The sequence below is a fragment of the Bactrocera latifrons genome, unplaced genomic scaffold (genome assembly GCF_001853355.1).
Source record: "Bactrocera latifrons isolate USDA-ARS-PBARC rearing strain unplaced genomic scaffold, ASM185335v1 scaffold_2, whole genome shotgun sequence".
Taxonomy (NCBI): Eukaryota; Metazoa; Arthropoda; class Insecta; order Diptera; family Tephritidae; genus Bactrocera; species Bactrocera latifrons.
In genome coordinates, this window is record NW_017535518.1 from 2,632,160 (window position 1) to 2,658,248 (window position 26,089).

Consider the following 26,089-nt stretch of genomic DNA (forward strand, 5'->3'; position numbering starts at 1 on the left):
ATATATTTATTTTTTTCTCAATATAAAAAACTCACTTGAGAGCACTGTTAGTAAGAATATGTAGTCCGAAAATGTAATTAAACCAAAGGAGCCCAATTTGTAGAAAATACTGTCCTTTGCCAAATGCAGCTTCAAACACTCAGCAACATCCTAAACAAAATAAAGATGAATTAGCTAGTTTCTTCTAATAGAAAAATCGGCAAAATTCAAACACACAAAAATCAAACATGTTAAATGGTTAAGGTATTGCATTTTTTTAATTTTTTATTTTTCTTTGTTAAATATTCAACAAAACGGGTTAAACAAGAAAGGGCATAGTTTGGCATACAAAGAGTTTCGAAAAAGTTAAGTGTCGAAAGCAGCTAAATTAGTGCAAGAACATTCATGTCCATAAATCTATAACATTTCTTGTTAAGTACAAGTTTTTGGGTCAGTAAAATTTTTGCAAGCCAAGCTAATTAGACGTGCTTGCCTTGCACGCACATTCATACTAGCGCTACATGCAAAATAAGTTAATTCGTATTGTAAAGGTGTATATAGAATCTTTATAAACATAGACTAGTGGGGGGTACACATAACATTCGTTTATTCATACAATTACAGCCGATTTTTTATGGTTACTGTTATTTCTTTATTAATGACTTTTTGTCACAAATACCTCGCCTGCAACCTGTAAGTAGAGAGCATGTTTTATAGGTGGTGAGGAAGAAAAAGGTTTTTGTGATATTAGATACAGGGAGGAAACTTGGGCTGGTGTTTTGAAAAATTATGCTGTAAGTGGCTTAAAAATAGTTTACATGGTAATACAGAGTTATTTACCCATTACACGAACATATTATTTATAAGTTATTTTTTGTTGTTTTTAACATTATATTTTATGGGAATATTTTATTAAATTTTAGTTCATTTTTTATATAAAAATTTTTGATACGAAAAATATATTCCATCATTTTATTTAAAAAAAAAAACGTTCTGAAATTTAACAAACGGTATTTTCTCTCCGCGAAACTGTTCGGAATCATCGATATCGAACCTTTATAAGATACAGCTGCTATAGAAACCGACTGCTCAAAATCAACTGTTTGTATGAAAAACTTTTGTTTTCACAAATAATATTCACGGAATTTAGCACAGATTATTTTCCAATGCAACGAAACTATCTTCGGAAAAATTGTTTAGATCGAACCACTATAGCATATAACTTTCATAGAAACCGACCGCTCATAATCAACTTTTCGTTTTGGAAACTTTTTATTTCACAAATAATCTTCACTGAATTTGGCACTTTTTACACTTTTATGCTATGAGAAATGATTGTGAAAATTATGATAGCTTTGGTGCAGCCGCAGTTAACATTTCTGCTTGTGTCTTATTATTTTCATTCTAATTAATTATGTTTCTTTATATACACATATGTATATATTTTTGTTTATTTGGTTTAATATTTTTTATATCTATTATTTTATATTACTATATATTTAAGTTATTAAATTTTTGTTGTAATTTTCATCTTCAATTTTCAAAATTTCAATTTTTAGTTCCCAATCCATAAATATATTATATACGAAAAATATATACCTTCGGGTCATAACGGCGATATTGGTCAAGTCCCAAACCTATAAGCAAAAATAAGTTTAATTAGAGAGGCTGCCATTAGTTTTCAATAATATTTAATATATACAAAAAAACAACAAAGTTGTCAAATTATTTTTCTTTATTTATTTTTATTTTGTTTCTTTGCATATTGCTTAATTTTTATTTTATTTATTTTTTTTTTTTTTTTGTTAATTCGACATACCCTCTGGCTGCTTCATGCCTGGCGTCATGCTAGTTAGAAAGTCTTGTGGTGTCATAAAGATTTCATAACGATCATCGGATGTCGGTACTTGTATAGTGGCAAAATAACGGAACACCTTATCAGGTGTCGAAAATTGACGTATACGATTTTCGTATTCGATAATCTGGCCAGACATGAAATGCAGAATGTTATTTATGCGCGTAATATATAATATGTCAAACACATATCGGAAATTCAAAGGAAAAAAATTTCGCATAAAAACATAGTGAATTTAAGCAGGAAAAGTGAAAATCATTAACGAAATTTAACAAAAAAAATAATTACATAAATTATATACATATGTATACACTTTTTGAACACATAAACGTACGTTTTTGTATATTTAACCGTAGATAACTTTTTGTACGTTTACCCTAATTTTGTTGTGGTCGAAAGAAACATACCCTCGGGCTGCATAATGCCAGGATAAATCGAACGCAGAAAGTCATCAGGCGTCATGCAGACTTCGGCACTTGTAGCTGTGGTTAGACGTACTGTGGCGAAATAGCGAAAGATTTTGTCCGGTGTAGAGTAGGCACGTATACGATTTTCATACTCAATGATCTTCAATCAGTGCAAGGGTAATTGCACGGCCCATTCATTTATTTACGTGAACACAGTGCATATGAACAAAATATATGCAATCAAATGCATGGGTTGTGGCAAATTGTGCATATTTGGTAAACAAAAAGGTTCATAACAATTTAAACACATGTAACATGAAATTAAAAGAAAATTAATATAATTTACAACAGTGAAAAGCTAAAAAAAGGATATATATACAAAATGTAAAATAAATAGACTTAATAAATAAAAATAGCTCTGCGTGAATAAAAATATATATCAAATTGAAGATTATGATAATAAAAAATTAACCTTTTACGTTTACAAACTTTCCTTACCTTGCGTTCGCGAAAACCCATCTTTTCCTTCGCACCACGCCTTTCCTTGCAAAGAGCAGGGTCATCTTTACCATCCGATTCCTCCGCATCACTATCATCATTATTCCTTACTTTATTTTTCTGCGGAGTATCTTTAGGCTTTGGTGCGTCGGCATCAACTTTCGGCATTATAGCGCGCTTTAACCTAAAGATAATATATATAATAATTATTGAAACATGTACATACAACCAGTTAGCGTAATATATTTATGCGTACACAAACCTCTTCCAGTCCAATATAGTTATGAAGAACAGTGTGCCAACAAATAAATGAAAATATCTCGTTAGCCGCGGTGTAGGTTCCTCTTTGTGTCCAAATTTTTTATATCCACGCACCGAACCGACCTTATTTGTTGTGCTAGGAGCTGGCTGAAGTAACAGCTGGTTAAAGTTTCGCTGACCACCACTAATCGTTAGGGATTTTAACACCAACTGCTGAACTCCATATTGACGCCGTAAAGTGGCTCCACACTGTCGTAACAAGAACATTTTCTCCAAGTTTTTATTTTAGTCTATACTTATTGGGTTATAAACTCTGCTATACACATTTCACTTAGCAATTTCTGCAGTGTTATTAAAAAATTCGTACAATATTCATTTATTTTCTGATAAATAATATGTTTTCATTTCGAAAAACCAAGAATGGAATGAATTCTACTTCCTCTTTTAGCACCACTTCACAATAAACGAAATCAGCTGTTCAAACATAACAGCTAATCGTTTTACAAGTAACCGGGTTTTTCATATAATGAATTTTTTTTTTGAAAATGTATTTAAAATTATATTTTTTATAAATGAGTTAATAATTAAGTAAACATCCGCACAGCACAAGTTATTAAAAGCATTTCGTTATTTATATCTCTAATAATTAGGAATAAACACAACATGTTAAAAAGGATTGAGCAACATTTTTATTACAACTCGATATAAAAAGGAAGAATACTGAATCAATGTAATTTAAAAATAGGTGACGTTTTAGTTTCCTTCCACCGATAGTACGGCGCGGAAATACTCGCTATCTAGTTGTTTAATGTCCCTAGCGAAATTTTCCACTAACGCACTTAATTCCGCCTCATCGATGTCAACATCATTACCCGACGTTGTTAACCGCTCTACAGCTGCATCAATTTTATCCAACTGTTCCTTATCACTTTGAACTTGCTTTTCGGAATATTCATCTTCGAACTCACTATAAATACGTTGAGCCGTATGCACAACAGCTTCGGGAAAATTGGCCAAACGTGCCACCTGTATGCCAAAACTTTTCTCCATAACTCCAGGACGTACTTGATACAACAGCGTGAAATTTTCAGCATCTGCAACGGCGGCCATATGACAATTTTTAACGGTCTTTACAGACTCAGCTAGGTGGGTAATCTCATGGAAATGAGTTGCGAAAAGTGTGAAGCATTTAGTCTGTTTCGCTAAATGTCTAAAACAATATATATATAAAATAGTTTGAATAAAACTATTCAAATATTATAATTGTGTACATACTCAGCTATGGACCAAGCTATACCACAGCCCTCATATGTAGATGTGCCGCGGCCAAGTTCATCTATAATCACCAACGAATTCTCGGTGGCAGTCTGTAGAATTTATATGCATTATCAAAAATGTATGAGTCACACACATAATTTAAAAATAATAAACTTTCACTTACCCGAACAATGCCCGAAGTCTCAATCATCTCAACCATGAATGTGCTCAAGCCTTTGACTATATTGTCACTGGCACCCACACGTCCCAATATTGAGTCAACCATCGTTATTGTCGCCTCGCTACATGGCACAAAAGCACCAACATGCGCCATTAAGACAGCCGTGCCCACAGAACGAATATATGTACTTTTGCCGCCCATATTAGGGCCCGTTATGATGAACATGTTGCATACATCTAAAAGTTCGCGAATATAAAATATAATAAAAATTAATAAAAAAAAATATACACACCATATATTCAAGTGCGCTCACCTTTTTCGAATATCACGTGATTAGCGATGAATGTTACGTGTTCCTGCAATTCCAAACAAGGATGCCGCAAGTCCTTCAAAGAGAGCACACCAGCTCCCTCCTTCAACATTTTCGGTCGCACATAGGGGGTTGGTGCTCTCATTGCAGCCAATGCAAAGCTGACCAGACAGTCCAGTTGTGCCAATTCACCATTCAATGAGCTAAGTGGCGCCGCGTACCCAATAGCCACTTTTATAATTTCTTCCACAACTGATTTCTGCTGCTCTTCATACTTCTCACACAAGTTTCCATACTCTTCACTGTACTCGGAGAGTTTTTCGTTGGTGAAACGCACACCACCCTTCACAACATCCAAAATTTTATAATTCTTATTTTTACGCAACTCGGAATCATCTTTCAAAGTGACACGGAAATGGTAACCAATTTTTGCAACGTTATCCAGACGCACTTGGGGTTTCTCCATATTCAAGTCATCTGCAGCTTTTTGCTGTAAGCGTTCCATTTTAGCTAAAATACGTGACATGTCATTCTTCATGTCCTGCAGCTGCTCATCAAAGGAAGCTTTCACAAGGTAATCTCCCGCTTCGATAGCCTCAAAATCCACCACTTGCTCAACTAATTGCTTCAAACCGGACAGGTCTTCTAAGAGCGATTTCATGGCAACACACAACACATTTTTCACAGTGGCATTTTCTAGACTCAGCAGCGTGTTTACTATGCGGGGAGTACGCAAAATAACTTGGTATACTCGAAAGAGATCCTGCATGGTAGCTTTTTGTCGTAGCAAACGTTTGGTTAGCATTAGCACATCAGGTATGCGTTTTAAGTAGTCATCATGAAGAGAAGTTAGTGTGCTAGGTGATTCGAGCAAGCACTGTACAATGTCATGACGATCGTTTAGAATTTCAATACTACGGAGTGGTTGCTTTATCCACTGAGCCAGAAGACGATGTCCTTGTGGGGTGCGACAATGATCTAGCACACCCAATATACTCTGCCAATGATAGCCGGGAGAGTTGGGATGCGTACCGGGTTTGGGTAAAATGTTGAGCGCTGCAACAGCTGCTGAATCCAAGTGTACAAAACTGTAAGGAATATGTATGTAAACAATAAAAATAGATATTGTTTAATTTATGAGCTTACCGTTTAAGATTCAGCTGCAACATTTTGTAATGACCTAAATTACTGGCGTCATTAACAAGATTTAAATATCTAATAGCCACACGCAATGCTTCCATGGCCATAGTAAGTTGCATTTCTGGCAAGGTTAATGCATCTTCCTGTTGTCCCTTCGCAAAACGTATCAACCGATTCAAGTCTTGCAGCAAGTCGTTTTTCTCAGCGGGAGTCGCAGCAGAACGCTTCGGCACAGTAACGCCCACATTGTTACGCTCTAGCAGTTGCTTGACGGCTACATACTACATTCCGCAAGAAAGCTAAATAAAATATGTTGCTAATTGACGTAACATATAATGAAAACATACCTCGCCGTCACCTGCAGGCAACAAACATTCTTTTGGACCCAACAGCACGACCATTGCTTCCAGTTCGGTGAAGAAATCATTGTCAACAAACTCCAATACATGAAACTCACAATCGTTCTGTTCCACGAAAGCAACACCTAAGCGCCGTTGGTTACCCTCAACTAAGCGTACTTGCAATGACAACAAATTATTGCTTACAAGAATCTCTTTATTGCCGAACAAAATTTCCTCGAATTGTAGCAAATTGCCAGGTGAACCACGGTATTCAAGGCTCCAATTATTGCTGACAGCACTAGCTCCTGGCGGCCGTACATAAACTTCTACGCGGAAATTGCGCACTAACAATAACTCTCGCACAGCCATGTTAAAGTTGGCCTTTGATAGCGTAACATAACTGAGTTTTTCGGGTTCATCTTGCAAAATGTGATGCACGAACGCGGTCGATTTGTAGACAAGCTTTGCAATGAGTTCGCAATCATCAGTGCCGTGCACAGAATAAAAATCAATGCGATCGAAAAAGCGTACAGTGGTTGCTGGTTTCTATGAAAGTTAATTTGTAATTAAGTTATTAAAAATATACATTCATATATGTATGCATAACTTTTTACGATCTTACTTCCCCCAATTTCGCATAGTACTTGATGAAGTTACGTTGCCCATTAATATCTACAAAATGACAATTAATACAAAGCACAATTGTTTTCTTAATTTACTTACCAAGATTTAACTGTGGCTCTTGTCTATTAGCATTTATAACTTCCATTTTAACAAAATTTGTGTGATGTTTAAAAACAATTTATTTCGCAATATTCGCGCCTTGAGCAAATGCTTCTTTTTCTCTGAATGCAAAATGACAATCACAATGTCGTTGTTTATCTGGTTTTCAGTAAAATTTATTAATTTCAATTTGTACATTATATCATCTTAATCATCCAGAAATGATATATATCAAATATACAAATATTTTTCATTTTCATATGACCAAGAAAGAATTTATTAATTTATTTAATTATTTATTTAAATTGTCTAAACATCACGCATCAACAATAGACACATTCGGTGTTATTGAGAATAGTTGACTTGCATTTAATTAATAAACAAAAAAGAGTGGTCTATGAACAAGAAAATGTTGATGGTTCTCATTTTTGCATAAATTAATAACTTCTTATATTACTCATATTGAGTAAACAGTGACCTCGAAGCAACTCAAGTTTCAACAAAAAGTATTCCACGTTTGCCATCGTATCAAAACGGGTTCAAAATGATGTTAAGAAGATGTCACCTCCGGCGATTTACCTCGAGCACAATAGTCTTCACATTACTTGCATCTTTAGCGTTTACATACTACATGTACTACCAACACAATTCAATTATTGAAGGTGGATGGAAGATGCCCACTTCAAACGAGACACATACGCCAAACCCTCAATTTTTGTTTAAAAATCGCGTAGAGGATTGTTGTAAGGAAGAATTGAAGGAAAGCGCAACCCAAGAAAACACAGATCCTTTAAAAATGCTGGGAGTACTACGAGATAAAAAGGACAAATACATACGTGACATTGGCTTTAAAAATCATGCATTCAACGCACTTATTTCAAATAATATTGGACCCTATCGTGAGGTACCTGACACACGGCATAAGGTTTGCTCTCGCGAACCCACCGATCCGAAAGAAAATTTGCCAACAATTTCAGTTATTATGTGCTTTTATAATGAACACAAAATGACGCTAATACGTTCTATAAATTCCGTAATTAAACGCACGCCTAAGCATGTCCTAAAAGAAATTATTCTTGTAGACGATTATAGCGATCTGCCCGAATTGGAATTTCATTTGTTAAGTGATTTGCACGCGCAACTCCATTATGACCGACTGCATTATATACGTAATGAGAAACGTGAGGGACTTATAAGATCTCGCGTCGCAGGCGCTCATGCTGCAGAAGGGGATGTACTCGTCTTCCTAGACTCACATATTGAAGTTAATCAACAGTGGGCAGAACCACTTGTGCGTGCTGTGAAGCAAGAAAATTCAACTATCGCTGTGCCAGTTATGGATCTTATTAGTCCTGATACTTTTGAATATACTTCCAGTCCGTTAGTGCGTGGAGGTTTCAACTGGGGATTACATTATAAATGGATAACTCTGCCGAAAGGTACTTTAAAGAAAGATGAAGATTTTAAAGGCCCAATCAAAACACCAACAATGGCCGGTGGTTTATTTGCAATTAATCGGCAATATTTCAAACACATCGGCGAATATGATGAGGGAATGGATATCTGGGGTGGTGAGAATATCGAAATTTCCTTCCGTGTCTGGCAATGCCATGGTGCCATTAAGATATATCCATGCTCACGCATAGGACATATCTTTCGCAAACGACGTCCTTATTCGGCGCCTGATGGCAAAGACACAATGAAACGTAACTCATTGCGTGCAGCCCACGTATGGATGGATGAATTTAAGGAGTACTTCCTGAAAGAGACAAATTCTGCGCGTGATATGGATTATGGTGACATATCAGCACGTGTGGAGTTACGGAACCGGTTGAAATGCCACGACTTCTCCTGGTACATGAAAAACGTTTACCCTGAATTGCAGTTACCAGGACAGGAAACTAAAAAATCAGCATCTGCAAGTGTTTACCAGCCATGGCACTCTAGAAAACGCAATTATATCGCTACTTATATGATACGTTTAAGCGGCACTAACTTATGTGCCTCGGTGGTGGCACCCAAAGTAAAAGGTTTCCTCAAGAAAGGCAGTCCACTAATCTTACAAGCATGCATGCATACACGCAATCAAATTTGGTTCGAAACAGATAAAGCTGAAATAGTTTTGGATAAATTGTTGTGTCTCGAATCGTATGGCGATGCTCAAGTGCATATTAATAAATGTCATGAAATGCTAGGAGATCAGCAGTGGCGTCATACGCGCACCGAACACAGTCCCATTTACAATATGGCGGCGGGCACCTGTATGCGGGCTAAAAGTGCAAGTATCGGTGCACGTATTGGATTAGATCTATGCTCTAAAGATGACGCCAGTGCATGGGATATTGTTAAAGTGGAAGAGGCATCGTGAGATATGCATAAATGGAAAATAAATGAATTGCGACACTGAGAATGATGTGCGAAAACACGAACAGAAACATGTCAGGCGCCATAAGTTGTGCAAACCGTAATTATAGACTGATATTACTGCAGCAATATAGTTATTATACAACCATATTTATAGGATAAAAAAAAACATAAAGTCATTATATGAGAACAAATTTTTGGCAGCTGTAAAAATATGAAAATATGTTTGCCAGTTATAAGTTAAATTAAATTTGACAAATTCAAAGCACACAAAAATTAATTTAATGCTTAAATGAAGGCTAAAAGTGCTCTCTAAAATCTTTATTTATATGTATTAACAGGAGTATGCTAAATTTTCGTAATTTTTAAATAAGTGTAAAGACATATTTCATATACTCACTTGTAATCGTTTAACCCCAATTAATTAAGCTTATGCTGGTATGTAGCTAGACGTTTAGAGTAACGAATGTAATTCGCTTCATTATACGGACGCTACATATTTTTAATAATCATTATTTTTATACGTTCATAAGTGTAGAGTGAAAATTTAAAAAGACAAACATAGAATGTATTCCTTAAATATGTAAACAGATTATGTAAGTTTCAATACATATAAAAACGAGTAATAATTAAAGAAGTTATTTTTATGTGATTTAAGAATACCATTTTATTGCGTGTCTTTTTTACGGTTTGTTAGTATGTACTAAAAATGTATTTTCTCCATAAAACTTCTATATATATATATATATGTACTATATATAGTATTTCCTTTAAATCCGCTTAGACATTGCGCCTACACGTTTGTTTTTATTATTAAATTTTTCTATTTTGTATACAAGCAAGCAATGGAAAACATGAAAACGACAAATCTGAAGAGCCAAGAATATTATTTAGAAGACCAAAGAAAACGAACGAAAAAATATTTTCCAGTAAAACAGCTTATGGAATTTTAGACATCTTATAAATAAAAACGCCGGAAAGGATGGAAAGTAAAAAATGTAAGCAGGAAATCTTAACAAGAGCAATCAAGTAAATGAAAATATCTAATATATTTGATCAATATGTGGTTGTAAAGGTTTCAACAAATTGTTCGCCACTCTGTATTTGTCTAGTAAAACCTAAAAAACCACGCTGATTACGTAACGCTTTAAATATGCGCTACAAATTAAACAACACGGAGAGGTAGAAAACTCTCTGGGCGGAACTTTGTTTACTTTAAGGTGGGGTGAAATTTTGGAAAATTCAGTTTCATAATTTTTTAGTGGTAGTTAGGGTGTGGTGAATTATACTGAAATATATATACTTATTCCATATTAAAAAATGTTTTTACGTGTGAAATTTCGAGAAAAACTTTCTGCATGTCTTTTCTTATACAAGTTCGATTCGCAGTTAATTACAATATAAGTATATACATATATTTTATTTAACATATTTAACAAATTTGAATTGTGGCAAAAGTTTAAAATTTACGTTTTTGTATCTTCAAGTTTTCAAAATTTCTTTGCAAATTTATCCTCAACTCAATATTTTATTATGTATATATCAATGATATTATCTAATTTTGCTTAATTGCAGATTTAATTACTTTATTTAACTCACACACTAATATATTATATCTAGATCGATCGTTTTGTTTGAACTAACTTACGCATATTGCGTATTGTTTCATTTGCATGTACACACTATTCTAATGATTTTAAAATATAGAAAAACTACTGTTCCAAAAGTTTATACTCTTAACGAAAAAAAAAAAAAACGGGAAATCAATTAAATTGCACATTGGCTAAATTGGGTTTGGAAATTTCTTAATTAGTTTTCTATACACGCACACAGTTTCATGTTTGTAGGTATATTGAAATACACGAAAGTTTTCTATAATGCGCATACACGCTTTAATATTTTGTTTTTGTTTTAAACAGTATTAATTTTCACATTACATACTCAGCATGCCAACTGTTTATAATTCGCTACAAATTGTTCGATATTACGTTTACTAATTTATAAACGTCAGTATATATATATATATATATATATATGTGCATATATATTTTTGTAATAATTATCATTTATGTATATATATAATTTTTTACTTATATAATAGCAATTGTTTTGTTTTTACACATCATTTTGAAACGTTATAATTAAACTTAATATTAGAGAGGGGAAATATAATAATACACAAAAAAGAGGAAACTAATGTGAATAAAAAAAAATGCGAATTTAACATGAACATTGATCTTTCGTATTAGGTGCTTCGTTTGTTAGCGAAGTTCGTCCCGGTTGTGAAGGTCGATGTTGTACGCCCGATTCGGAAGCATTCAAATCGAGACGGCCCTCTTGTATGTTTTGATATATTTTACGTGCAGTTTCGAGAAATGCTTCTTCAACATTTTGACCACTATAAAAAATAACAAGTAAAAGCAATTAGCTTGCAGCTAGAACATTTAAAATTAAACATAACCCTACCTCATGGCGCTGGCTTCCAAAAACATCAGACCATTTTCGTCAGCAAACTCCTTGGCCTCTTCATAGGTTACCTCGCGTGTGCTCTCCAGGTCTGATTTGTTGCCAATTAAAAAGATCACAGTATTCGGATTTGTGAGACTGCGTGTGTCTGTTAACCAACTGCTGAGATGATTGTAAGTGGATCTATGTTGAGAATGAATGAACATTATTTTCACTTAAGATGTTGTTATTTATTGTTTTTCGCAATATTTATTCAAACAGTTTAATTTTTTTCGTTCAAAATTCAAGCAAAATCAAATATTTTGTTGAACAGAGAAATAGCTTGGGCTTACCTTCTTGTTATATCATAAACCATAAGCGCACCAGCAGCACCACGATAATACGAACGTGTTACTGCGCGAAAGCGCTCCTGTCCCGCAGTGTCCCAAATTTGCAATTTGATTTTCTTATCATCTACCTCAATGATACGTGTGCCGAACTCCACGCCAATTGTGTGTGGACAATTCGCCATGACTGCAAATTAATAAGTACATGAATATTATCACTTTTAAGTATGCGAAAGGTTTTAATATATGCACAGCTACAGCTACTTACATTTCTTCTCTGTGAACTGATGCAGCAGGCATGATTTGCCCACTCCCATATCACCGATGATTATGTACTTAAAGATATAGTTGTAGTTGTAAGGTGCCGATGACATCTTTGGGTCTGCGAAAAAAAAAATTTGGAGTTTAAATAAGAAAAATCTTTACAACATACAAGTTTCTAGAAAATAATCAATATCATTTGAGAGTTTCTGCAACAACGACCACATAATTTTTAATATTTGGAAAACTGTTTAGTTCTATAATTTTTAAGTAAATTTTTGTTATCGTCAGCGTTTTTTGTGTTGTACTTCCGCTCAAGTTAAACTTAAAGTTTAAACTTCTTTGACACCATTTACTACGGTTTCAGTTTGTTTGATTACCAAACAAATGAGTTGTAGGTAACAACAACAATCACGCTCACTCAAGTCGTACATATAAAGAAGTTTTGCCTGGTTTGTGTATTTATTAGCGACGTGCCGGTAACTAAGCCACTGGCAGTTTGTTATCGCTACTTTTTGGGGAGTGCAAGCAGCAAAATGTAGAATTTAATTAAGTTACATACATATAACAGCATAAATTACACATGAGAAAGAGCACATATGTACATATTAAGTATGAACATATATACATACATACATATGTACATATATATTATACAAAATAATTTCATTTAGTCATACTGAAAAAGTATATGAATAATTGTAGGCGTAAAAGACAACGAAAAGGGAAACATTAGAAAACCTAAACTAATGCTAGCAAACATCAATATTGTAAAAAGTTGTCATGTGGCAGTATGTACGTACAAATGTTTTCACGACTACATTCCCATACAGCTATCAGGCTTGGTTATGCAGCAGATATTTGTGTTGTATTGCAATAATGATAAACCAGAGTTTTTATAAATTATAACAATTACGAGGAGAAGAAACCTTAAAGAAGATTTAATACAAATAACAATTCATTTTTTCGCTAACAATACTTAAAAGCGTGCTAGAAGTAAAGGTTTAGCATATAAATTTTATCTACAATTTATTTAACAATATAAGCGCAGCTTAAACAATGTATTTAAATAAGTACAAAAACGTTAACACATACAGGCACACCTGTATAAATACCGCCAGGTATGCGTTTTTAACTATGACGGAGTTGGTTTATTCCTATGTACATAAAAATATATGTATATCGGTGCAGGTTTATCACGATAAATATTTTTATTTTACCAACTAACTTTACATGACGTTCGAAAAGTGTACATATCAACTTACATATGTTAATTACTTGTATTGCAATACATAGCTTTTACTATGTCACACAGCATCGGTAAAATCAATATGCAAAAAAATAGGTACAAAGCACTCAAGGGATGGGTGAACATGCATAAATGTTCAAATATACATTTATATACAGAACCTTACATATGCACTTTGACGACCATAAATATTAAAGGTACCACCAAAATTTTAACACATGATTTTTAAAACCAAGAAAGTATATACCTATGAAGTCTTTGTTTGAATCAAAGAAATAATATGACTTGCTTTGTTTACAATATATACGCCATATAAGATAACAAAACTGAAACCTCAAGGTACCAACTTCATTCTAGGCTTAATGGAAGTTAAATGTTTAACCTCTAGAGCTTACTAGAGCTTGATTTTAACTTTCGTAATTTTTCCTAGAATATCAATAATTAAGCATAAATCATTTCTCTCACCTTTTTTTCGCTGTAGCACCGACTCCGATTAAACGATACCCTTCGTTAGCGTTGCTGTGGGCAAGTCTTCTTATAGACAATCACCACCTGTGTTGTTGTTTTAATGATTTTACTTCTTTTGGTGATGCTTTGGCCCTTTTGATTATATGTTTGATAATATTTATGTAGTTTAAATAACAAATGCGTAAATTTTTTCCTTTTAAAAGCGAATTATGATGACGAATAACTCAATTTGTACTTTTGTATTTGTAAATTTTTGCTAATTGCGTATCCCTTTCGTAAAACTTTCTTTGGCTTTGAGTTTAACTTTTAACACTTTTCTCCTATTAACTTCTTATTCAATTAAGACCGTAAATGTATAAACTTTTCAATTTCGAGTGAGATTATCGTACATTTTTCGCAAATTTTTACATTGATAAAGTCAGACCAGCAGACACAAATTATTTGTTCAATTTTCTATAATCGCTTATCTTCTACGTTTTCTCTCATTATTTTGTATTTTGTAATTTTTAGGGCTGCCAAGTCTTAAATGAAAGAGTAATTGGTTTTAATTGGAAAATGAAATAATATTAGGTTTTTTATTTATTACCTCTTTCATTTTTTTATTCTTAAATATTTATTTGTGAATATTTATTCTCAAAATCTGTTTTTTAACAAATTCAGTGCAACAAATATTATTATCCTGTAGTATTCCTCAAATTATTGTGAATACTTGAGATTTTTGACAGCTACTCAATCGCACGTGCATTGCTCAAATTGTTTCTCTCTCTGTGTGTTTACATTTTTGCAAAGTGCACCGCATCTCGTGCTTATAAAAAAATTGTTTTAATTATTTCTTATTTTTATTGATAAATAGTCAAAATTCGCGTCTAATATAATAAGAGAAGATGTTTGTCAACGAAGTGAATGATGTGAAAATATATAATCTAAGCGCTGGAAAATCTGTGCCAGAAGTAAGTGTCAACATTTTGAATTGCTTGGACCCTATACATTTTCTTTGATAATAACTATATTTTATAACTTCCAGTGGCTTACAGATCGTCGCAAGCGTTCCCAATTAATGAAGAAGGTCGATTCACGTCGACAAATTGAGCTTATACAGGATTTTGATATGCCAGGTGTTTGTACATCGATACGCATGAGCCCCGATCAACAGTATATATTAGCGACAGGCACCTATAAGCCACGAGTTAAATGCTTTGAAGTCAGTAATTTATCTATTAAGTTTGAGCGTTGCTTTGATTCGGAGGTGACAACATTTGAGGCCATCAGTGATGATTACAGTAAATTAGTGAGTAAAATTAATGAAGACGAACTAATAAGGAGTAAACAATTTAATATTTGTATTCTGGACCTCGTAGGTTTTTTTACAGTGTGATCGGTTTGTTGAAGTTCATTCTGCCTCCGGCCGACACTACCGTTTGCGTATACCACGCTTTGGACGTGATATGAAGTACCACAAACCATCTTGTGATCTCTTCGTTGTGGGAACAACGCGTGTAAGCAATTCGGAAACTACTAGATATGATTATATATTATTTTTTAAATGTACTTTTAGGACATTTACCGTTTGAACTTAGAGCGTGGGCAATTTTTGCAACCATTTGAAACGGATGCAAGTTGTAACAATGCTTGCGATATTAATCCCGAACATCAATTACTTATTGTTGGTAGTAAAGAGGGCACGGTAGAAGCTTGGGATCCACGTAGCAAATCACGTGTGGGCACTTTGGACGTAGCGATAAAATTGCCAGGCACAAAAACGTTTCCGTCCGTATCCGCTTTGAAATTTAAGAATGGCTTGCAAATGGGCGTAGGCACAGCTTCGGGACATGTGTTACTCTATGATATACGTGCACAAGCACCATTGCTGGTAAAAGATCATTTAAATAAAGTGCCGGTAAAACGTATATCTTTCAATCCGAGTCATCAAACAGTATATTCGTTGGATGATGCCATGCTAAAGTTATGGGATGAAAATACGGTAGGAATAATTTAATATTTGTGAAATATAAATATTATTTTAACGCTTTAAGGGCAAACAAGTGGCATACATTGAATCCGCTACCACTTTTAATGATTTCTGTACCATACCCGAGACAGGAATGGTATTCCTTGCTCAAGAAGATGTCAAAATGTTAACCTATTATGTGCCATCAATGGGTCCCGCGCCGCGTTGGTGTTCATTCTTAGATAACCTCACCGAGGAAATAGAATCTGAGGTGGTGGAGAATATGTATGACGACTACCAGTTTATAACACAAAAGGAGTTGGAAGAACTAGGCTTGGAACACTTAATTGGAAGCAATCTACTAAAGGGTTACATGCATGGGTAAAGTTAGATTTTTTTTTCAAAAGTTATATAGTTTTAAACACAAGCCATCTCTTAACGATTTTCAGTTACTTTATCGATGCTCGTTTGTACAATAAGGCTAAAGCGGTGGCTGATCCATTTGCTTTCGAACGCTTCCGCAAAGAGAAGATACGTAAAGAAATCGAAAGCGAACGGAAGTCACGTTTGCAGATCAAAACGAAACTACCAAAAGTCAATCAAGAATTGGCACTCAAAATTATGGACGAACAAACAAATAATGCAAAAGCAGCCAAAACCACAAATCTACTTGAGGATACACGTTTCAAGGCAATGTTCGAAAATCCTGAATTTGCTATTAACAAAGGTGCCGAGGAATACAAATTACTGGCACCAGTATTGAATCGCCTGGAAAAATCCAAAATCAAGGATATTAAAAAACGTATCGAAGTGGCGCGTGTTGCGGAGTTGCATGCTGAAGAGGCGAAACCACACGAGGAAAGTGACAACGATGAAGATCTGTTCGGCTTTGAGAAAAGCGATGACGATAACGAAAAATCGCCTGACGAAGATTCTTCCGATGAAGAAGGTATGCGCGATTATGCGAAGGAAATGAAGAGAGCCTACAAAGATGTTAGAAAGCAACGTGAGGAAGAGGTCGAAGCAATGGAAAATGAAAAAGAAGGCGAAGCACATAGTGAAAATGAGCAGATAATTAAATCAGCTAATGCAAATAATTCGGAAAACAGTAAACAGCGAGGAGGTCAGGTCAAAATGACCTCTTTAGAAGATCACAACATGAAGCTGAGCGAAATGCGCTCTAAAATAATGAAAATAAGTCTAAAAGATCGTGTCAGATTCAATGAAGTCACCAAAGCGAACGTGACCACGATTGGACGTAATTTGGGCAACCGACAAATGACGTTCGACTTAAAAAGGAAACCCACGAAAGATGAAAAGAAGCGCGAATACTTAATGAAAAAACATAGGGAAGAAAGAAAAAAGGTTATACGACCTATAAATACGCTGAAACTTAAAAAAGTAAATTTTAAGTAATAACTACGATGTATGTACATATATTAATTGTTTACATTTTGGTAATGTAAATTAAACTGTTTTGTAAATAAAACTTTATATTTTTACTTATATAGTGAAATCAGTAATTTTTTGTTCTTTATACTTTTGAAACAAATTAACATTGCGTTAAACCCGAAAGAAACGTTAACATCGACTGCACCGAAGCTATAATACTGGTCACAAATAGATGTTTGCACACAAGAATATATGACACCTATGAATATGTTTAGTAGCTCGATATGAGCAATTTCTTCGGAGATTGTACCGTTGCCCTTGTACAATAAATAATGTAAGTTTAATGTAAATTTCGTGAAGATATTTCGCCAAATAAAAAAGTTCTCCATACAAGGACATGATTTTGATCTGTCAGTTGGCTATAAGCTATAGTTGTCCGATACCGTTTGCTGCAAACTTAATACACCTTGTTCAATGCATAAAAATTAGTGCTAAAGCATTATCAAAAAATACTACTTTACTGCGAGTAAATTAATCTGTTTTGTCGATCAGCTGTTTCGTTCAATAATTTAAACGGATAAAAGGACTCAACTTTTAGATATTTATCTATTACCGACTTTTAAAATAACACTTGTTTCTTAATTTTGGTCTTCATATGCACTTATTAAATTTCTAGTCGTACTTAGTTTAATTTTAATAAAAATTGTAATATGATTGAAAATGAGTTACAAATTACGATTGATGGATTACCAAAAATGGTAAAGTCCCAGTTAGATGTAAATCAGTAATAATATATTGTTATCACTGAACAGGGTATATTAAGTTGACCATGGAGTTTGTAACATCCTCTAGGAAACGTTGTTCGGTCTGAAATTTGTTGCACTAAAAGTTACCTATTTATCAGAACCACTTATAAATATTTGTGAAAGGTTTTATAGCTTGGGTGCAGACAAAATTAAAGTTTTTTCTTTATTTTAATTTGCAGTTCTCTATTTACGAGCTTATAAGCCTATTGAATCGACATACCAACTCGTGGGAGTTAGAAAATCTAATACCATTGGGAGGCCACATAATAGCAAATATTCGTTGTGAAACCAACGAGTCATATGAATGGTAAGATGTAAATGTAAATATATTATACATACATTTATATATATTGTCAAAAAATATTAAACTTTATTTAATCGGGGAAAACCCATTTTTATTCGTACAGTTTACTTCAGCTACCCGAGAATGTAAACTGTTCACTTTCTAATATAGGTGTCAATAATGCATAGCTAAATAGCGATTACGTCGAACAAAATAATCCCTACAGTGCACCCAGTGATAGCATTTTAAAATTGAACTCGAATTGCTTGCGCCTCATCTTTGTAAAATGCTGTTTGCGGGAACAAATTTCTTTGGCCAAGGTGTGTCGTAATTTTCATAAGATCGTAATGGACATTTTCAGTAAGCGATGTCATGAATTATTTTTTTTTGACGCCTTCTTTACGAAAGGTTTGGGACTAAGCGTTGAAGAAATTTGGGACCTTTGCATATTAAGCGGTCCATATGTACGTACAGCGCATTTTCGTTGCATTTCTTAAGGGTATGCAGCGAAAATCTTATATATAATATGATAAACGTAAAATTAACATCTGGTTGTGTAAACATTTAGTATATTTTTCGCAAATGCGGACATATAAAGTGTTAGAAGGCCTGTTGGTTGATTTTACGGTACGCCAATTGGCACGCTATTGTCCCGATGTGCGCGAGTTTCTAGTATTAGATCCAAATAATGTATATGTACTTGGCAAAAACTTTCATTTATTACGTAAATTGGAAGTACTCGATTTACCACTTTGTATAAATATGTGTCGAGTCAATATACTAAAGGCGTGTAAAAATTTGCAGTTGAAATGTTATTGTTGTTGTTGTAACGGCAGAATTCTGCCGAGTTGACAGTCCTTGGCCGGATAAAAATCCGGATCCGTTCCGGTTTTCGTAGACCCGACTGTCGTGGGAACGGAAAGTTGCAGTTGAAATCATTGAATATTGTCGAAGTTCGACGTCTGATGTACCGTTTTTGAAACAGATATTCTCTCTGCAATTCAAAACATTGCGGCAACTTTGGTTGACGGCTTATCCAAATCAATTATTAATATGGACTATTTTGGCACTGCCATATTTGGAAACTTTGAAATTTTTTTATCCAAAGAAGCATGTTGACTTCGGAAAAATTTCATTTAAAGAACTTTTTCGGCAACGCCGACATTCATTGTACTCACTGTGTTGGGAGACTGAGCCACCGTTTATGATTAACGCATCGTTCGTGGAATGGAAGCCGTACGAAAAAGAGAAAATGTGCGAGGTATATGCTATGAGGAGAATGCCTTGGATATGTTTTGAACGTTATGCAGAGTGGATAGATCTCATACACGGTTGCACCGGAATAGAAACAATGACCTTCCGCTATAGTCGTATTTTGTCGAATGAAAATATTTTAGCACTACCAAATATTTGTAGGACATTGAAAGCTATTCACATGGTTGGCTGTTGCCAAGAGTCCAATGCAAGTTCTCTTGCATTCTTGGCATGCGCGACCGAGACCCACCTGGGAGTTACGCATTGAAGACTTGAACTGGATTGAGGTAAAGGTAAAACTAAACTTTACATACATACATATGCACATACTTATATCTATTATACATATTTACAACTATGTTTTTATACATTTCAGGAATTGAAAAAAGAACTTGCTCCTGGAAAAGAAGACAAATTGGTTTATGGTAGTATCTTATGTAAATTCAAAAATTCGATCAACCAAATGCTCAGCTTCTTCAGTTTCCTCTATTTTCCTGAGTTGCAATGTGAACGGATTTAAACAGCAGATTAAGAAATCTTTAGCTACGTTAGAATTGTGCCACATTGTTATTGTAATTATTATTTATTTTTATTGTTGCTATTATGTAATTCGAGTTTTAAAAACCATATTTATTTTTCATATTATATTACATTAAACAAAATAAAATTATTGAAGTGTTTCTTTTTTTTTAGGTAAAACTTTCTAAAAATAATTACTTCTACAAATATTTTTTTTAGCATTTTTTTTTGTTGTTTTGAAAAAGCATTTAGTAAATATCGTCTCGTGTGGATGAAAGAGGAGTATTCGCATTGGTCATGTTCCGGCGTTTCATCATCTTCCGCGCATGCTCTGCAATTCGCCGACTCCACTTTTGCCCATTTTCTGAAAGTGGGATGTTAAGGGTAGGTGCCGTGTAATAACCCCCATTATAGTATTAAGTTCCCTTAGGAGCCTCGGAGTAAGCGCTTTTTGGTCCGCCCATCATCAACAGTACTCCAAAGTAACTTTATGGTATGTCCTGTGTTGTGTCCTAAGAACTTAGGTGTTCCTCGGGCGGCTTAGGAGAATTGTGTTTCTACTGCCTCCGAGCAGATCAGCTCGTCTATGTTTTCATTTAATTTTAACCGAGTATTGGCACTACAGATAGCCTTAAATGCCGTTTGGTTATCGTTTAGAAGATATATGGACTTGCTGGTTAAAGCAGAAGCCCACTTAGTGCTTTCTGTTACGCCTACAATTTGGTCTGAAAGAATGAATTGTAGTCATTTAGTATGTATATATTACTACAGAAGAAGTCCGCTCCTGTTCCAATTTCACACTTTGATCCTTGAATATGTAGAATTTGGCGTTGATGACGCTGACTCTAACTACAATGCCCTAAAGTTGCCTCGTATTCACTTGTACATGAATATTGGCTAAATGTCAAGGGTAACCTCCAGAACCTTAGTTAACATAGTTTTCTATGATTCATTCTCGAACAGAGGACAGTGATGTTGTCCGCATAACAGACGACCATAATGTTTCTCTGCCGAGTAGAAGTATTAATTCAGTCTTGGAATATCACCAACTGATCAGATATTCACCATGCGCCAAATCTTGGAAAAGACTCGTGTAAAGAGAATCGACACGCATCATCTCTTCGTCGATTTCAAAGCTGCTTTTGACAGCACAAAAAGGAGCCGCCTTTATTAACACCAATAACAACGTCAGCCTCGAAACCTAATGCAGAATAACTCTAGCCAATAAGCGCTACTTTGGACTGTGTAGGCAATTAGAAGTAAAGTTCTCTCTCGACGAACAAAGACCAAAATCTATAAGTCACTCATCATCCCCTTCCTGCTATTTTGTTGCAGAGGCATGGACGATCTGATGAGTCGACGTTAAGAGTTTTCTAGAAACGAATATCGCAGTCGAATGAACGATGAGCTGTATGAGATGTATGACGACATTGACATAGTTCAGCGAATTAAGAAACAGCCACTAAACATCCGAATGGATGAAAACACTCCAGCTCTGAGAGTAGAGAAGAGGAAGAACTCCACCTCGTTGGAAAGGACAGGTGGAGAAGGACCTGGTTATACTTGGAATCTCAAATTGTCGCTAAACTTCGGAAAGGAAGAACGACCGGCGCGCTGTTGTAAACTCGGCTACACCAATAAAGATGAAGAAGTGAGTGTGAGTATCCATTCCATTGTTTCTCATTTAATCTAATTAATTAAATTTTTCAAAGCTTATCAAATTAGCCGCGCTCTTTAGGCGCCTGCGTATTCGAATATCAAATTGAAATCTAGTTTTCTGTATTTTGCAGAATTTTGACCCGCTTACCAGTGTAATTAATCAACACCGGTCAGGCTACCCAAGATAAAGGTAAATTTTTTTTATTCACACATATAAATTTATCTGCATACATAAACACTACACATACATATGCATATGTTCATCTATATATGTATGTAGAGTTGAACACAAGTTCACATTCGTTTTCTTCTGCTTTTTTTTTTCAAATTGCCGCTTAAACAATCGATTGTTTCCATAATTACAATTTTTTCAATTTCGTGTCGAACTTTTTTGCATACAAACAATAACAAATAAAACAATATAAAATATAGCTAGAGCTTTATAGTTGTACATATGTGTATGTACGCTTCGTAGCACCGAGTTCATTCGTGGACCAAATGCTGAAAATCCACAAGCGACACTACTTTGTACAAATCTGTGAACATACACATATACATGTATGTGGATATGTGTGTGCTACCAAACTTCATACACGATTTCCGTAGTTTAACGTTTGTTCTGCACAAAGCAGCCGTGCGCCGTGCAGTTTTTGTATAAATACGAGTTGGGAATAGAATTTTGAGCTTATTGTCAGTTTATCGCTTTAATAGCAAAGTTCACGCAGAGTTTTTTTCGCTTTCGCACGGTGCATTGTATTGAAGGTACGAAAATTTCAAATATTCATTATTTGAGCGTTGTAATGTTGTGCTACTTTATTTATTTGCTGTTACACAAAGTCCTTACAATGTTAGATAAGATTGATTAGATTTTGTATGTTTTCTTTGTGGCAAAGTTATTGAATTTTAGAATAATGTGTTTGAATCGTGTGTGCAAAAAAATACAAAAAAACAGTAAATAGTATTAAAATATTAATACCCTTCAAAGGTGCTTTTTTTGTAGCATAAAAGAGTATAAAGAGTTTTTTATCTTGAATTTTATCGATCAGTTTGTATGATAGCTATATGCTATAGTTGCCCGATCTAAACAATTTATTTGAAGTTTGTAGCGTTGCTTTTGAAAATAATCTATACAAATTTAGTGCATATATCTTGTCAAATAAAAAAGTTTGCCATACAAGATCTCGTTTTTGACCGGTCAGTTTGTATGGCAGCTATATGCTAGAGAAGTCCAATTTGAACAATTTCTTCGTAGATTATTCCGCTGTTTTAGAAAAAAATTTATTTCAAATTTTATGAAGACATCTTCACAAATAAAAGAGTTTTCCATACAAAAACTTAATTTTTATTGTTTAGTTTGTACGGCATCTATATGCTATAGTGATCCCATCTGAACATTTTCTTCGGAAATTGTAGCATTGTCTTGAGCAAAACTGTGTGCCAAATTTCGTGAAGATATCTCAAATAAAAAAGTTTACCATACAAAAACTCGATTTAGACTGGTCAGTTTGTACGGCAGCTATATGCTAGAGAAGTTTAATTTGAACAATTTTTTCGTAGAATATTGCACTGTTTTAGATAAAAATCTGTGTCAAATTTGAGGAAGATATCTTGTTGAATAAAAAAGCTTTCCCTATAAGAACTTTATCCGGATACTTCAGTTTGTATGGCAGCTAAATGTTATATTGGTCTGATTTCGGCGGTTCCGACAAATGAGCAGCTTTTTTAACAGAAGACATGTGCAAAACTTCAGCTCGATATTTCAATAACTAAGGCACTAGTTTGCGCATATATAGACAGACAGTCAGATATGGCTAAAATGATGATGAGCTACATACTTTTTAAAAGTTAGTTATTAAATTGTATATTTTCTTCCTCTTTATTACGTAGACCCGACTGTTGTGGGATCAAAAGCCCTTCTTCCTTTCCGTGTTTACGCTCACAGCACTTTCTTGTTCCGAGTGTGCATGTACTGTGGCACCCGTGCTCTGTAGGTCTGTCATGGTAATAGTATCACTACTGTGGTACCCGTCCGGTCTACAACTGGCTTGGCAGTAGTACTGCAACTCAATGCAGTGGAGGTCTGGCCGCTGGAGACACAGTTTGAGTGGTTGCTGTGCCTACAGAAAGTAGCAGTCTAGTTTCCCACCGATATTTGTACTAATATTCCTTCTTTCCGTTGTTGATTTCTACGGAGAGCTTTCCGATTCGAAGGTCTCTACCTCAAGCATTTAATAAATACCGCCAGGTATAGGTGCTGGCTAGCCGCAATAGCATGACTCAGCTAGACCAGAGACAGCTTGAATCCATCCCTGACATTGTAAGCAGAGACATTCCCTATTTTTTTTTAGTTTTGTATTTTAAAACATATAAAAAAAATATTAAACAAAAAAAATTTAGAAAAATTTAAAAGAACACAAAAACAAACTTTACAAAAATATTTAAAAATAATTTTGGAAATTTTTTTATATACTAATAACGCCTGTCTCTTATACACATCTCTGCCGAGCTGGCGGATAAAAATCCGTGTTTGTAAGGTTACGTAGACCTGTATGTTGTGGAAAGGACCCATATCTCTCTGTATCTCTCCGTTGACTCGGTTATTATTTTAAATTATCAAAATCATACATTGATCACTTGTAGCTTATGCATAGAATATTCTAGTGAGGTGCGTTCCAAACAAGCGAGCTCAAATATACCCACAAATTAATGCTTACATAACCTCATTTTCGTACCCACGAATTAAAAAAATCTTTTTTCTACAAATATTTCAATACTGGTTTTCTGCTTTGGCCTTTAAAATGCCAATAACTAATTTTTAAGCCAACCACTTTTGAAGCCATAACTCAAAATTTAAATACACACACAGCCACAGAGGTACATATACACACACACACACACATTTAAATTTCAGCTACGTATTGGTTGCCAAAATTGCTTACACAAAAAAGTTGTCCACAAAAAACTTAATTTTTATAATCAATTCGCCTGCTTCGGTTCTATTTGCTTTTTGTATTTCTGCAGTAGCGCAAACAAGTCACCATATTTTATGATTTCACTAAAAACTTATTTATTATTTATTTATTTATTATTTATGCTTGTACGCGCTAATAAGCAGCGGTAAGTATAAATAATCCATATACAAATGTGTGTGTATATGTATGTATATGCATATGCTCATAGGCAGCGTCCCCAAAATCTCGTGCTGTGTTCTGCTCCCGCATGAATAGACACGTTTTCACTCATACTCAATTTAACACTAATCGTTCTCTAACATAGCTCGATCTATGTTAAAAGAATAAAAAAGAATATTTCTGTTCACGCGAAGTTTGTTGCTTAAGTCTTTTGTTTGTTGTGTGTGCAAGGCCAGAGTTAAACGCTGATTTCTGTTATAAATATAAATGGCGTTGAAAAATAATTAATGTATTTTCAATGTTTAGTGTTAACATTTTTCTTTATTATTTATGTATGCATGTTTGTGTGTATGTGTGTTGCTGTGTAATAAATTATAAGTGACGGTGACATGCAGCTCCGTTGACATTATGTTTGAATGTAAATATGTGGACAAAAAGCAAACATATTTCTTTTCCTCTAAACATATTGATGCTTGGGCGATGCGAACATGTGTACATATAGGTATATATGTGTATATATGTATGTAGCTATGTTGTTTGTTTATATGAGCGTAAATGTTGGAAACAAGCAGAAATGTTGTCGCAGACACCGTGTCATTATCAAAGTGTTGTTGATGCCAATCAGCGTTAGCCTTGTGCATGTACATTTATTTACTCGCTGTTGATGAGAATAAAATAGCTAATTGTCGCCAGTATTTTATCAAAAGCATAATTGTAAGCTAATTATGTAATTAACTAATTTACTGGAATAAATTAGGCATGAAATTAAATAAATTAATAAAATCTAAAAAGGAATGTTAAAAAAGGAAAATTAAATAAAATTCTTAATTTTATTTATATAATTTTTATAACACATTTTAATTTTTGGAAATCAAGCTTAAGCTCAAGTTAGCTAAATAAATTTAAAAGATAATAATAAAAAGAACCAATATTAAATTGATAATATGCTCTAATTAATTTCAATTAAAATATTTTTTTTAACTTAAATTATCTTAGCTAACAGAAATTGGG

General features: G+C 34.2%; 7 protein-coding genes and 1 pseudogene across 9 annotated transcripts in view; 5 read left to right on the forward strand and 3 right to left on the reverse strand.

Moving 5' to 3' along the window:
* The window catches only part of LOC108967921 (calcium uptake protein 1 homolog, mitochondrial-like), a 5,755-nt gene extending 2,319 nt beyond the window's left edge, over positions 1–3,436 (reverse strand). The window contains exons 1-5 of one of the 2 annotated variants that reach the window (XM_018931612.1): positions 3,002–3,436; positions 2,740–2,923; positions 1,799–1,961; positions 1,579–1,616; positions 36–150 (exon numbers count right to left, since the gene is read on the reverse strand). In XM_018931612.1, coding sequence (XP_018787157.1) covers positions 36–150; positions 1,579–1,616; positions 1,799–1,961; positions 2,740–2,923; positions 3,002–3,267 — 766 coding nt within the window. In that variant the 5' untranslated portion in view covers positions 3,268–3,436. Of the gene's footprint in view, positions 1–35; positions 151–1,578; positions 1,617–1,798; positions 1,962–2,241; positions 2,402–2,739; positions 2,924–3,001 lie in introns of both variants that reach the window. The other variant, XM_018931611.1, reaches the window with a different exon arrangement.
* A 230-nt stretch (positions 3,437–3,666) lies between these two features.
* On the reverse strand, positions 3,667–7,086 carry LOC108967801 (DNA mismatch repair protein spellchecker 1). Its single transcript, XM_018931428.1, has 8 exons — positions 6,953–7,086; positions 6,852–6,901; positions 6,236–6,775; positions 5,895–6,169; positions 4,752–5,836; positions 4,442–4,674; positions 4,276–4,367; positions 3,667–4,210 (listed from the first exon to the last, which is right to left on the reverse strand). Exons 1-8 carry the CDS (start codon positions 6,996–6,998, stop codon positions 3,754–3,756), a joined length of 2,778 nt encoding a protein of 925 aa, XP_018786973.1. The 5' UTR covers positions 6,999–7,086; the 3' UTR covers positions 3,667–3,753.
* Positions 7,087–7,322: 236 nt separating this feature from the next.
* Positions 7,323–9,981, forward strand: LOC108967936 (polypeptide N-acetylgalactosaminyltransferase 35A). The gene has a single exon (XM_018931638.1). It carries the CDS (start codon positions 7,497–7,499, stop codon positions 9,318–9,320), a length of 1,824 nt encoding a protein of 607 aa, XP_018787183.1. The 5' UTR covers positions 7,323–7,496; the 3' UTR covers positions 9,321–9,981.
* A 1,203-nt stretch (positions 9,982–11,184) lies between these two features.
* LOC108967799 (ras-related protein Rab-14) lies at positions 11,185–14,560 on the reverse strand. Its single transcript, XM_018931425.1, has 5 exons — positions 14,084–14,560; positions 12,377–12,490; positions 12,115–12,295; positions 11,783–11,965; positions 11,185–11,714 (listed from the first exon to the last, which is right to left on the reverse strand). Exons 2-5 carry the CDS (start codon positions 12,480–12,482, stop codon positions 11,537–11,539), a joined length of 648 nt encoding a protein of 215 aa, XP_018786970.1. The 5' UTR covers positions 12,483–12,490; positions 14,084–14,560; the 3' UTR covers positions 11,185–11,536.
* A 254-nt stretch (positions 14,561–14,814) lies between these two features.
* On the forward strand, positions 14,815–17,450 carry LOC108967807 (nucleolar protein 10). The gene is made up of 6 exons (XM_018931434.1): positions 14,815–15,036; positions 15,111–15,374; positions 15,445–15,582; positions 15,642–16,067; positions 16,120–16,415; positions 16,484–17,450. Exons 1-6 carry the CDS (start codon positions 14,971–14,973, stop codon positions 17,448–17,450), a joined length of 2,157 nt encoding a protein of 718 aa, XP_018786979.1. The 5' UTR covers positions 14,815–14,970.
* A 663-nt stretch (positions 17,451–18,113) lies between these two features.
* On the forward strand, positions 18,114–18,942 carry LOC108967849. The gene is made up of 3 exons (XM_018931473.1): positions 18,114–18,184; positions 18,412–18,539; positions 18,640–18,942. Exons 1-3 carry the CDS (start codon positions 18,137–18,139, stop codon positions 18,701–18,703), a joined length of 240 nt encoding a protein of 79 aa, XP_018787018.1. The 5' UTR covers positions 18,114–18,136; the 3' UTR covers positions 18,704–18,942.
* Positions 18,943–19,089: 147 nt separating this feature from the next.
* Positions 19,090–20,323, forward strand: LOC108967789 (annotated as a pseudogene).
* A 2,314-nt stretch (positions 20,324–22,637) lies between these two features.
* The window catches only part of LOC108967806 (defense protein l(2)34Fc), an 8,809-nt gene continuing 5,357 nt past the window's right edge, over positions 22,638–26,089 (forward strand). Inside the window, exon 1 of one of the 2 annotated variants that reach the window (XM_018931432.1) lies at positions 22,638–22,709. The gene's annotated coding sequence lies outside the window, so the exon portion shown is untranslated. The remainder of the gene's footprint in view (positions 22,710–26,089) is intronic. The other variant, XM_018931433.1, reaches the window with a different exon arrangement.